This window comes from Myxine glutinosa, chromosome 9 (assembly GCF_964187855.1).
Source record: "Myxine glutinosa chromosome 9, kmMyxGlut1.1, whole genome shotgun sequence".
Taxonomy (NCBI): Eukaryota; Metazoa; Chordata; class Myxini; order Myxiniformes; family Myxinidae; genus Myxine; species Myxine glutinosa.
In genome coordinates this window covers 8170494-8185105 of record NC_136269.1, presented here as the reverse complement: position 1 = coordinate 8185105, position 14612 = coordinate 8170494, and the positions used below count along the sequence as shown (strand labels likewise).

General features: G+C 37.3%; 1 protein-coding gene across 1 annotated transcript in view; it reads left to right on the top strand.

Moving 5' to 3' along the window:
• SPATA17 (spermatogenesis associated 17) overlaps positions 1-12010 on the top strand; it is a 47457-nt gene extending 35447 nt beyond the window's left edge. Inside the window, exons 6-9 of the mRNA XM_078785046.1 lie at positions 5316-5504; positions 6303-6451; positions 9712-9847; positions 11354-12010. Of these exons, the coding sequence (XP_078641172.1) occupies positions 5316-5504; positions 6303-6451; positions 9712-9847; positions 11354-11416 (537 nt within the window). The 3' untranslated portion in view covers positions 11417-12010. The remainder of the gene's footprint in view (positions 1-5315; positions 5505-6302; positions 6452-9711; positions 9848-11353) is intronic.
• Positions 12011-14612: the final 2602 nt, after the last annotated feature.

Below are 14612 nucleotides of genomic sequence, written 5' to 3'. Positions count from 1 at the left end.
TTAATTTCTGGCACCTTTTTTTTTTTTGGTGCATACATAATCGAGGCTCGTGGAAGAGTTAGTACACTGAACGGATCAGGATGTAACAGACAAAACAGGATGCAGAACGCACATGCATGGGGTGGATAAAATGGATACAGAAGGAAACTCCAAGGAGGGAAAATTGGAAGGAGGAGGGATTTGGTTGGGGTTAACGAGGGTAGAAAAGATCATGGTTTTGAATTGGTAACGATCTGAGATGGTGGTGAACAGCCGTCTTGAAGACCTGGAGGGAAGAATGAGATTGAACAGCCGGGGAAGCAGTTTTCCACACAGGTGGGAAAAAGAGGAACAAATGAGTGGAAGTGAGCAGTGAACCTGGGGGTACAAAGCACAGAGCAGAAGGTGCAAGGCCAGAAAGGAGGCGGTAGAAGACAGTAGAGACCACCGACCTGTCTGTGATGGGAAAGTAATAGGCCCATAGACTCAGCTTCATCACAGGATATTCCAGTAATCTTAAAGGTCTTTTTTTCCACAGCATCAAGCTGAGAAAGATGTGAGTCGAATATCATTCCTGACCAGCCGGTTCCTGAAATACTTCGGCCAATAACTTTCTCCAGTCAACACCACGATAAGGGGGGAAGAGGAGGATGAGAGGGCGGTGAATAATTTGAGCCATTAAATAACGAGTTGATGACTCCACCCTATGCCATACTTCTCCATTCCAACAACAAAACAGCAGAAGCTGCTTCCCTTTCTACTGACCTGGAAAGAATCAGAATATGTCCTTCCATCCAGTCAAATATCATGCCTTCATACTATCTCTAGCAGCATCATACCAGGCACTCACCTACAGTGCCTTCAGAAAGTATTCACACCCCTTGACTTTCTTTCCATTTTGTTGTTGCAGCCTGCATTTAAAATGGATTAAATTGAGATTTTTTTGTCACTGATCACACATAATACCACGTAATGTCAAAATGGAATTTTTGTTTTAGAAATTTTTACAAACTATTTAAAAATTAAAAGCTAAAATGTCTTCAGTAAATAAGTATTCATTCCCTTAGATATGACGCTCCAAATTGAGATCAGGTGCATTCAATTGATTGGACATGATTTAGAAAGAAACAAACCTTACTATATAAGGTTCTACAGTTGACAGTGCATGTCAAGCAGAAACGCCACCATGAAGTCCAAGGAACTGTCCGTAGATCTCCGAGATATAATTGTGAGGAGGTTGAGATCTGGGGAAGGGTATGAAACAATTTCTAGAGGGTTGAAAGTTCCCAACAGCACAGTGAGCTCCATCATTAGGAAATGGAAAGAATATGGAACTACCCAGACTCTTCCTAGAGCTGGCCATCCGACCAAACTGAGCAATCGGGCAAGAAGTACCTTGGTCATGGAGGTGACCAAGAACCCAATGACCGCTCTGACAGAACTACAGAGTTCCTTGGCTGAGATGGCAGAACCTGCCAGAAGGACAACAGGTCTGCAGCACTTCGCATATCTAGGCTTTATGGGAGAGTGGCCAGACAGAAGCCATTCCTGAGAAAAAGGCACATGGCAGCACGCCTGGAGTTTGCAGAAACCACATGGAAGAATCTGAAAGCATGAGGCAAAATACTCTGTGGTCTGATGAGACGAAAATTGAACTCTTTGGCCTGAATGTAAAGCGCTACGTTTGGCAGAAACCGAGCCTAGCTCATCACCCATCCATCTGGCATAATCCTTACCGTGAAGCATGGTGGTGGCAGCATCATACTATGGGGATGTTTTTCAATGGCAGGGAGGCTTATGAGGATAGAGGGAAAAATGAATGGAGCCAAATACAAGCAAATCCTTGAGGATAATCTACTTCAGAGTGCAAAAGACCTTCGACATGCGGCGAAGATTTACGTTCTAACAGGCCAATGACCCCAAGTGTACAACCAAAGCACCGCTGGAGTGGTTTCAGAACAAAAATGTGAAAGTCCTTGAGTGGCCCAGCCAAAGCCCAAACTTGAATCCCATTGAGAATCTGTGGAAAGACTTGAAGTTTTTAGCTCTTTCACGAGCCTCGATCTTGTCTACAAAAAAAAAAAAGATTGCTGTTCTACGATTCTCCACATCCAACTTGAAAGAGCTTTAGCAAATCTTCAATGAAAAATGGGAGAAACTCCCAAAATCCAGATGTGCAAACTTGATACAGACACATCTAAGAAGAATCAAAGCTGTAATCGCTGCCAAAGGCGCTTCTACGAAGTAGTGACTTGAGGGGTTGAATACTTATGTAAATTAGATATTTCTGTAATTCATTTGTATTTATTTTGTAAAAAAATTTTAAAAGTGGCAATTTTTTTAAATTTTATCCATTTTAAATTCAGGCTGTAACACAACAAAATGTGAAGAAGTGAAGGGGTGTGAATACTTTCTGAAGTCACTGTACATATTTCCACAGTCAACACCTATAAGAGCTCAGTCTCTTGAGTTTGTGGGCCTCACCATCACCATCACTCCTAGAATTCCGCACGCTTACCTGTAAGCTGTCTAGCCAGGATTTGAATCTCAGCACAGCTATAAAATGTCTTCCTGGTGTTTCACAGGCAGGGTGATTCACCAATGTGTGTGCCGTACCTCAGATGGCTGTTAAATGGGAGTTCGTCTACTGGCATTAGTTGGTGGATGTTAAAGACCCCACAGTGTAATTTGTGAAGAGTAGGTGAGCTATCGCCTGCACCATGGCCAAATTACAAATTTCTGCTCTGCAGCGGGGGCACTACATCAGCGGTACAGCCGTGCTTCCTGCGATGATGCCACCAACAGCCGCAGGCTGCATACTAAATAATGATGATGAGCACGAATGTTGATCTTACAATTCCTTGTGGGCTTTTTTCACATCTTGAATTTATTTTTGATATCCATCCGATCATTGATCAAGGTGTTGTTGTCTGCAGTCAATCTTCCTCTCCATAAGGATGTTCCCATTGATTAGCCTGTCTTCAAGCATCAGTTAAAGATCAAGGAACAACTTGATTTCAATTGAATGTTGTGTTTTTAACACTAATCGGAACATGAATTGGAAAATGAACCTGTAGTTTATCGTACAGTACTTTGGCTCTGAATTCGTCCCGATTGCACATGTGCAGAGAGGAGTGGGATACTTTTTTCTCAATCTGTCTGCCTGTCTGGCAGTCAAACAAAATTGAAAATCAGTCCAAGCAAGAAAATTACTGTTTTAAGGACGTCATAAAGGACACAAACAACAGGCACGGGCAATTAATGTACCGTGTTAAATAAGGTGGTGTAAAAGACGATGCATCAACGGCAGTAAATTCCATAATTTATTTTTGGCTACGACCTGTAAAATCTTTATTTTATTTTATATTGAATTATAAACGTAAACATTGTGGAACACAAAAATGTCTTCTTGCCACTTCCAAAAACCTCCAGTTTAGCAGTACTTGAACATGTTAAATAAGGTGGTGTATAAGACACTGCATCAATAGCAGTTAACTTCCGGAATTTATTTTTGGCTACGACCTTTAAAATCAATATTTTATTTCAATTTAATTATATACTTGAACAATGCACAGGGTAAGGTGTCTCTATGAACTCTATTTTTTCAAGTTGGTGTTTTTGTCGAGTTTAGTTTGAGTGCAAAGTGGACGCGGGTGGGCTTTGCATTTTGAGATGCTTTGTAGTTAATGATAGGATCGCTCTGATGGTTAAAATCATCCTGATTCTGGAACTTATTTCATGACAGCAAATTATCTCCATTAACACTGCAGTTCAATTACCTGTACAGCATTTTTCTGGAAACCCTGGCATTTCTGCAGTACTTGGGCATCAGCACCATGGAATGAGCACACCGCTTGACTGTAACCTCACCATTATTTGCGCAATACATACAGGTTCTCTTGTATCATCTTGTCTTGATTAATCGTCCCATGAATACAACATGCAATGTTCATGTCTCTAAAATGTGTTCTCCAGTGTCTGAGGGTTATTAAGTATTTTTACCTCACCACCGAAGGGGGACATACATTATGTTTTCACCCCTCCGTCTGTTTATCTGTCAGTCCATGAGCAGGATATTTCAGAGTTGTGGACAGGTTGGGTGTGACAAGGATGAATTGATTAGATATTGGTGAAGATCCGATCCGGATACGAGAGTTTTTAAATTTTTTAAGTGATTCTCCACCAATGAGACATAAGGCCAACAACGATATATACAGGTAGCATAATATTTCAAAAAGTTATGGACGGATCTGAACAAAACTTGGTGAACAAGTTGCGTGTGTGAAAAGCACGAATTGATTAGATTTGAATGAGGATCTGGATTCAGATACTGGAATTTTAAAAGTAATTCTTCACAATTGAGAGAAATGGCTAAAATTATATATAGAGCACGATATCTCAAACAGTTATGGACGGGTAATGACAAACTAGGTGGATGAGTTGGATAGGTGGCAAGAACAAGATAATTAAATTTTGATTAAGGTCCGGATACAGATCCGGCCTATCAATGGATACAAAACATAAACTGTTCAGCCTGGCAGAGGTATGCGTTCTACCGAGTGTCATCCTATTTAAGATGCAGTAGCACATTACTCGCATCGTGATTGTGTCACTCATCTGCTGTGATATATATATATATATATATATATATATATATATACACAAACACACACACACACACACCTGTGACCATTTACATCTTTACTGTAAATAAACTTACACCTGCAACTCTGACAACTCAACCCCCTCTCCCACTGAAAGTCTCTCGCCAACCCTCCCCTCCCCCCCCCCACCCCCCACACCCCCCTCCTAACCGCCTCCCAACTGTGTCCCCTCTGTGCTCGTAGCATTGAAAATAGCAATACAGTGCTTTCTACACGAATAACAAGGGAATTAGAAACATGACTAATTTAAACTGGAAAGCACAACATTATAAGGCAAGTGCTGAGGCAAATTGTGTTTTTTTCCTCGAGATTAACTTCAAATGGAAGGGTAAATGCAGTAAAATGTCCATTCTCACTTGAAGCATGTAATTTAAACAATTTTAAACTTACCACGATAGCAAAGACTCTGTGTACTTGTTTAAAGAAGTGCGGTTGCCTTTTTGCTAGCGGTATATGTTGCATGTAATAGATGATTTGCATGTAACTGACACATGTAACATGTTGCTTTGTTTCCTTCGTCAGATCTGTGGTTTCCGTATTCATGGATGCATTGCTCGAGATTCAAATATTTATGCAGAATAACTTGACTTAAAAGGAATAGAGTACCTCTTTGATGAAAAGCAAGAGTTTTAAGCCTTGGGCAATTGTGTGAAATTATTAATGTCGTCACAGATTCCTGGAATATACAACTCCCCATTTTTCAAGGAACCAATGGCGATGGAGAGACGTCTTATTGAGGCTCGGCCACCAATCAATGCTAAACGCTCCCTCATTCCTGCCAGAAATTCAACCCCTGGCAGGAGTGCATTGAGCTTCCAAAAGCCTTGCTCTATGCTGCACATTGCTGCGAAGAAGCCTCAGGTTTGTCAGCATAGAGTTGAAATGCACAGGGTAATACATAGAGTTGACATGCACAGGGTAATACATTGAGTTGAAATGCACAGGGTAATACATAGAGTTGAAATGCACAGGGTAATACATAGAGTTGAAATGCACAGGGTAATACATAGAGTTGAAATGCACAGGGTAATACATAGAGTTGAAATGCACAGGGTAATACATAGAGTTGAAATGCACAGGGTAATACATAGAGTTGAAATGCACAGGGTAATACATAGAGTTGAAATGCACAGGGTAATACATAGAGTTGAAATGAAAGCAAAATACATAATGATGGCACAGAATTTCTTAATTGTGTTGATTTGTACCGTTTGAGTTTCCATATCAAAGTTTTAGTAATGCAGATTATTATGATAAACGAATGATGTTTTTGGGAGATTATTATGAATCTGGGAAGCATTTGGTTTAAAACGTTTATCTTCCTTAAAATACAAAGTCTTTTTATACTACTTATTCCTGAGTGGGTACGAGTTACTGCATATTGCACAGAAATGCATCGATTTTCACTTTAGAAATGGATCGAGTTATAGATATTCTTCCATGTGATTCAAAGCATTTGAAATGGCATCTTTTGAATAATGTTGAAATATTTATCTGAAGGAAAATGTATGCTCCATGGCATGCTTGATATGAGGAAATAGTTTGATAAACGAGACAAAATCTAGCACAATAAAAGCAGAAATCCATTTCGCAAGTTCTAACGTTAAACGATAAATAAAAAACAATTAATGAATATGGGACAATCCATGCCCCTTTTAGGGACCTTTTCGGGAGCAGTCTCATGTCTGGAGGCAGAGATTGAAACCTCTGGAGCCAACTCTACGTGTGGCCACGTCCTTCACCTCTGCGGAAGAGGCCGCGCTGGAGCAGAGGAGGGAGGAGTGGAGAACACGCGTTATTGATGATGCGTACGTGAGGGAGCATGCCACACACGTGCTGTTCATGTGCGCGCCCCATCTCTTTTTTCACCTTCTCTGTTCCAAAGTTTTTGCCAAAACGGGGTTATCTGTCTGGGGCTTTGAATCAACATGTGTGAGCCTTGGGGAAGCAAAAAAAATACTGTACCAACTGCAACATCACATAAAAGTCAAACTTTACAGTTTTCACAAGTGATTACAAGTACACATAAAATGTAAAACGATAAAGTAAATGGTTATTAAGTTTAGGATCAATAATATGAATCAATCGCTAATAAATAAATGACAATAATAATTTAAAAAAAATTAATTAGAGTATGATTTAAAATTAATTAAATGAATGGAGATCATGGCTTATTGATCAAGTTTATCAATCTGTTCATAAAATGTAAAACGATAAAGTAAATGGTTATTAAGTTTAGGATCAATAATATGAATCAATCGCTAATAATTAAATGACAATAATAATTTAAAAAATTAATTAGAGTATGATTTAAAATTAATTAAATGAATGGAGATCATGTCTTATTGATCAAGTTTATCAATCTGTTCATAAATGTAAAACGATAAAGTAAATGGTTATTAAGTTTAGGATCAATAATATGAATCAATCACTAATAATTAAATGACAATAATAATTTTAAAAATAAAATAGAGTATGATTTAAAATTAATTAAATGAATGGAGATCATGGCTTGTTGATCAAGTTTATCAATCTGTTCATAAAATGTAAAACGATAAAGTAAATGGTTATTAAGTTTAGGATCAATAATATGAATCAATCGCTAATAATTAAATGACAATAATAATTAAAAAAATTAATTAGAGTATGATTTAAAATTAATTAAATGAATGGAGATCATGGCTTCTTGATCAAGTTTATCAATCTGTTCATAAATGTAAAACGATAAAGTAAATGGTTATTAAGTTTAGGATCAATAATATGAATCAATCGCTAATAAGTAAATGACAATAATAATTTAAAAAAATAAAATAGAGTATGATTTAAAATTAATTAAATGAATGGAGATCATGGCTTGTTGATCAAGTTTATCAATCTGTTCATAAAATGTAAAACGATAAAGTAAATGGTTATTAAGTTTAGGATCAATAATATGAATCAATCGCTAATAAATAAATGACAATAATAATGAAAAAAATAAAATAGAGTATGATTTAAAATTAATTAAATGAATGGAGATCATGGCTTATTGATCAAGTTTATCAATCTGTTCATAAAATGTAAAACGATAAAGTAAATGGTTATTAAGTTTAGGATCAATAATATGAATCAATCGCTAATAATTAAATGACAATATTAATTAAAAAAATAAAATAGAGTATGATTTAAAATTAATTAAATGAATGGAGATCATGGCTTATTGATCAAGTTTATCAATCTGTTCATAAAATGTAAAACGATAAAGTAAATGGTTATTAAGTTTAGGATCAATAATATGAATCAATTGCTAATAAATAAATGCCAATAATAATTAAAAAAATTAATTAGAGTATGATTTAAAATTAATTACATGAATGGAGATCATAGCTTATTGATCAAGTTTATCAATCTGTTCATAAAATGTAAAACGATAAAGTAAATGGTTATTAAGTTTAGGATCAATAATATGAATCAATCGCTAATAAATAAATGACAATAATAATAAAAAAAAATAAAAGAGTATGATTTAAAATTAATTAAATGAATGGAGATCATAGCTTGTTGATCAAGTTTATCAAACTGTTCATAAAATGTAAAACGATAAAGTAAATGGTTATTAAGTTTAGGATCAATAATATGAATCAATTGCTAATAAATAAATGACAATAATAATTAAAAAAATAAAATAGAGTATGATTTTAAAAATAATTAAATGAATGGAGATCATGGCTTATTGATCAAGTTTATCAATCTGTTCATAAAACGTAAAACGATAAAGTAAATGGTTATTAAGTTTAGGATCAATAATATGAATCAATCGCTAATAAATAAATGACAATAATAATTAAAAAAATTAATTGGAGTATGATTTAAAAATAATTAAATGAATGGAGATCATGGCTTATTGATCAAGTTTATCAATCTGTTCATAAAACGTAAAACGATAAAGTAAATGGTTATTAAGTTTAGAATCAATAATATGAATCAATCGCTAATAAATAAATGACAATAATAATTTAAAAAATTAATTGGAGTATGATTTTAAAATAATTAAATGAATGGAGATCATGGCTTATTGATCAAGTTTATCAATCTGTTCATAAAATGTAAAACGATAAAGTAAATGGTTGTTAAGTTTCGGATCAAGAATATGAATCAATCGCTAATAAATAAATGACAATAATAATTTAAAAAATTAATTAGAGTATGATTTACAATTAATTAAATGAATGGAGATCATGGCTTATTGATCAAGTTTATCAATCTGTTCATAAAATGTAAAACGATAAAGTAAATGGTTATTAAGTTTAGCATCAATAATATGAATCGATCGCTAATAAATAAATGACAATAATTTAAAAAAAAATTTAAATTAGATTATGATTTAAAATTAATTAAATGAATGGAGATCATGGCTTATTGATCAAGTTTATCAATCTGTTCATAAAATGTAAAACGATAAAGTAAATGGTTATTAAGCTTAGGATCAATAATATGAATCAATCGCTAATAAATAAATGACAATAATAAAAAAAAATTAAAAATTAGAGTATGATTTAAAATTAATTAAATGAATGGAGATCATAGCTTGTTGATCAAGTTTATCAATCTGTTCATAAAATGTAAAACGATAAAGTAAATAGTTATTAAGTTTAGCATCAATAATATGAATCAATCGCTAATAAATAAATGACAATAATAATTTTAAAAAATAAATTAGAGTATGATTTAAAATTAATTAAATGAATGGAGATCATGGCTTATTGATCAAGTTTATCAATCTGTTCATAAAATGTAAAACGATAAAGTAAATGGTTATTAAGTTGGCATCAATAATATGAATCAATCGCTAATAAATAAATGACAATAATAATTTTAAAAATTAATTAGAGTATGATTTAAAATTAATGAAATGAATGGAGATCATGGCTTATTGATCAAGTTTATCAATCTGTTCATAAATGTTTATAAGAATGTGTTGATATCCATTTGTTAAGGAAAATTTGAAGATTACAGGTCAAAATGAACTCACTGATATGATGATGAACTCATCGATTTTTTGCCACATGGGGTGTGTTTCCTCTTCCAGATTTCTGCCTTTTGCAAATCATAGAAAGAATAAGAAGTATGAGCCTCTTCTACAAACCTCATGTACATTTGGCCCCATCGACGATGGGACCCATCATTTCAGAGACACAGAACCAAGTAAAAATATCTCAAAAAAGGTAATCGAGAACCAGAGGTCAAGAAAACGAAACGCGGGAATGTGTGTTGTTTTTTTATCATGTATAGAATTGTATAGAACATGTATAGAATGATCCAAAAGTAACCAGTAAACTTTTAAATGTTCTATTGTATTTATTTATTCAAGGGTGCATAGTAAATTTTGAAATGTTTATTCTGTACATGGTGAACTTGAAATTAAGTGATTAGTGAAGGGACTCAAAATGTATCCCTTTAACATCGTGGCCACCTGTCGGTGACAGATATGCAAACACGAGTACAATTCCCCTTGTTAATGGAACAAAATAGTGTTGCTATTCAATTATCAAGGTTATCGAGGTGTATCCAACACTGAGGGAGGATTCGTCCAGGTTACCTTTGGACAATACTGTGATATTGGGCAGGTCCTCCATCCTGTTGCCAGAACATGCTTTCCATATCGAGTGTGTTATTTTGGCTTAGAACCATTGATGTCTGCAGAAGATATGTGGTAAAAATGTGGGCAATAGTGGTAAAAATAGTGGTAATTTTTTTTTTGTGATTGATGTTAGCTCTTTCACGAGCCTCGATCTTGTATACAAAAAAAAAAAGATCAAGGTACGATTCCCCTGCGACCTCGTTGAAAAAGAAAGGTACTAAGCCAGTCCTTCATTTCATATCACACCAAGATAATCTCAATTTAAATATCACTACGCGAGCCTGAAATTAGATTTTCAATGAAATTCTCTCCAGATTAAATATTATACCACATTGGCCCAAGATTAGCTGATCCTCATCTAGACGGCATAATAAAGTGGTCCGAGTTTAAATTGTCATCATAAGCATTTTGTGTCATACTTAACTGGCAAAATGGTTTGAGTAGAGTATCGGTTTCCCTGTCATGTTCAAATGTTTGTTTCATCGTTTAGCTTAAAATATATGAACACACTATTCATAAGGGATACAATTCCATGAAGACGGAAGTACGAGCTGGCAGGAGCCAATTTCAACTTCACGTGGGCAATTGTGTGACATGCACATGCACATGTCACATGCACCCTTCACTTGCACATGTTGTTTTGACGGACACATCTCAAAGGGTTTGGATTATCAGCATCTAGTTTGCTATCCAAGTGAAATACAGTGTCAGACTTGGGCAATACTGGTAACAATAGTGAATTCAAACACAAGTCTGAGATTATTCAGAAAAAACACAAATTACGATTGGTTCAACGAATTCTAAAAGTATAGTCATAAATTATTACAGGCTGGGGCAACCTCGGTTTTTATGCCGTGGCATCGGCCCTTATTTATTTTCTTTCAACTTGAGAAGTATTTCTATGAAGTTTTACAACAATTCGAATTCATTTTGAGTAAGTTCTCCCACTCCCTTTATTATATGTTTTATGTGTCCATTTATGTTTTTTGTGTTTAATGTATTAGCTCTTACATGAGCCTCTACTTTGTATACAAAAAAAAAGTTCAAGATGGTTTGTACTTGCATATACTGTACGTTATTTATTCTTCAGGTAATTTCATCTGACAGACACCACCGCAGATCGAACAAACTGCCATTGCCACCTCCTTCCTAAAAAAAAACGATGATCGAGTACTTGCACCGGGCTAAGTTTAGATTTCCAAAAAGCAGATTGGTCACATTGTCCTCAGTAGGCAGGAGATATTCGCATAAGTTATGCATGTTATATTCTTGACGGACAGGGTAGAACTTTTCTTCAAACCACGAAATTTTGATAATAAATGGCTCCTGGGGTGGAAAATGTGATATTCCTGAAAAATAACTATTTCAACTGCAGTTGATTTCTAATACATTATCACGATGCATGTTTTTCTATAATATTGACGATACACCTATAATATTGATGGACATACTAACAAGTGCACTTTTCAAGATATTGTTTTTTTCATTTAGAGGAGGCTTGACATATGAATATGATGTCTATAGGTAGCTTTGGAAGCATACATCCCATCAATTAGACAGACATCGTCACTTGAAATCAATAAAAAGTCTACAAGCAATTACATAGTGGGTATCCCAGCATGGTACAAAAAGCTATGCCAAAAATGATCCCTGAATTAGCCTTTTTCTTTTTTACTCATAGTTAGGTTTTATTGTACTGCATGAAAATGTCTTCATTGTCTCTTTGTCAATTACATTAAAATATACCATCATCATTTGGCCAATTTCTTCAATAGCTACTTGTTTAAAGTGGAATTTACAAATTGCCTATGCTTATTACCCCTTAACTGATTTTGACTCGTGTGTGTGTGTGTGTGTGTGTGTGTGTGTGTGTGTGTGTGTGTGTGTGTGTGTGTGTGTGTGTGTGTGTGTGTGTGTGTGTGTGTGCGCACTACATGACCAAAAGTATGCGGACACCCCTTCTAATTAGTGGATTCGGCTATTTCAGCCACACCCATTGCTGACAGGTATATATAATCAAGCACACAACCATGAAATCTCCATAGACAAACATTGGCAGTATAATGGGCCGTACTGAAGAGCTCAGTACCTTTCAACGTGGCACCGTCATAGGATGCCACCTTTCCAACAAGTCAGTTCGTCAAATTTCTGCACTGCTAGAGCTGCCCTGGTCAACTTTGTAAGTGTTCTTATTGTGAACTGGAAACGTCGAGGAGCAACAACAGCTCAGCTGCGAAGTTGTAGACCACACAAGGTCACAGAACGTGACCGCCGAGTGCTGAAGCGCATAGTGCATAGAAATCGTCTGTCCACGATTGCAACACTCAATACCGATTTCCTAACTGCCTCTGGAAGCAACGTCAGCACAACAACTGTTCGTCGGGAGCTTCATGAAATGGGTTTCCATGGCCAAAAAGCCGCACATAAGCCTAAGATCACCATGAGCAATGCCAAGCGTAAAAATAGCGTAACAGCGTAATACCAAGCGTAGAGGGAGTAGGTAAATTGTGGTTGGATATTGACATCTGTGGTGCTAAAAGTAGCAGAGTACTGCTTGGTTGGTGCATGAGTAAAGTGAAATGGCTGGGCATGTGGCCTGTTAGTGAGAATGGTTAAATGGGCACTCCGCCACTGCTAGTCTGTCGGCCAAGTGAGGCCGCAGGTAGGCTCAGGGAGCCAGGTAGTAGAGTTCAGTGGGGCCCGTGGATCCCGAGAGAGGACCCGGGTAGCCCGATGCCAGAGGGGGCATTAGTGGGGAAAGGGGGCCAGAGGGCCTTCCCCAGGTTAGGGTGAGGAGCTAGGTAAGCTCGGGTGGCAACTACAGTGGCGGAGGTGTGCAGGTGAGCGGACCTGCTGGTGAGCCACACGACCCAGCCCTAAAATTGTGCAAGGGCACAGGTTGAAAAATCGGGGGAGTGAGACCCCAAATTGGAGAGCACCACAGTATGTTCAATGGGAATTGGTTTCTAGAACCGCATAGTGTAATGATGGCCAATGGATTGGCAGGGCAAGACCCCGGGTAGAGTTAAAGTGTTAATGTCATTTAGAAGATAGTTAGGAGGAAAATCTCTTCGCACCATCCGCATCCACTCACCTAGGTGACAGGACTCCACGCCAGTTTTTGCAGGCATTTGGAATGTGAGACGCATCTTGACGTGGGTGAGACATTGTTTGTAATTCCATCTCTTCCTCCTTAGGAGGGATTGATGACAAATTTGGTTTAGGGGAGATGGGAAGGACAAGACGTTAGCGACGAATTTGTAAAGTTGTAGATTGTGTAAATACGGGGTAGGGGCAAGGGTAGAGTAGGTGACATGGGGGGTGACGTGCGGTTAGGGACGAGCTTTCTCGGCTCGCTCTCTCGCGCCCCTCATCTTGCATTGCTTGGTTTTGATGTGTACCCTTGCGCCCTTGCCCCGCTAATCTGCTTTGTCCTCCTTCCCCACTCATGGACCATGTTATTTTGTGCCCGAGGGGATTGTGCAGGTATCCGCAGTTGTGCGCTCGCGCCCTTGCTGCCTCCTGCCTGCACTGATGCACCATATGGACCACACGTTCTGTGGCCTGGCACCACATATGGACCACACGTTCTGTGGCCTAGCACCACTTATGGACCACACGTTCTGTGGCCTGGCACCTCTGCTGGGACCGACCATGGTTGCCAGCAGTATCTGGCTTGCGGACCACTGTGTTTTAAAGTGGCATCTATGCCCAGCAGTGGACCACCTGGGTTGGCCCTGCTGGCCATACAAATAATAAAAAGCAGACGCGGTGTGTGCCCTTTTGTTAAATAAAATAACATCAAGCAAGAAGATCAATCAAGACAGCAAGATACATCGGCCCAGCAGAGAAGACATCAGACATCATTTATTAATTTTGAAATGTTTTGGTGCTGGTGCTTTTGGTGCATTTTCATGGATGGTGCTTTTATGGTGCTTTTTGTGCATTTCTTTATTATCGGTGCATATGGGTACATATGGTATGGTGTATCGGTGCAGTGCATGGCAATGGCATTTTTCCTCTTATCAAAACCATCTTTTCTTTTCCCACCAAAGACAGGTCCTGGGTGACAGTTTGTAAATAATTAGTGTATTGTAAATAATGCTCCCCACCGGCTCTATGTTTAGTTTGAAGACCATTCCGTAATTTGGTTAATTGTGGGCGTGAGTCAGTTAGATAGGATGCAACGCAGCAGGTGGGACATATCTAGTGTTAAAACTGTCGCACTCAGGGTGAGGTTAAAAGTAGAGGGTAACCACACATAAGTGTCACACTAATTTAAAAGATAGTTCCTTTTGTTTCGGCTCGGGATGAGCCTGGAAAAAGGGAGGGTGCAGTGTTGTGGTTTT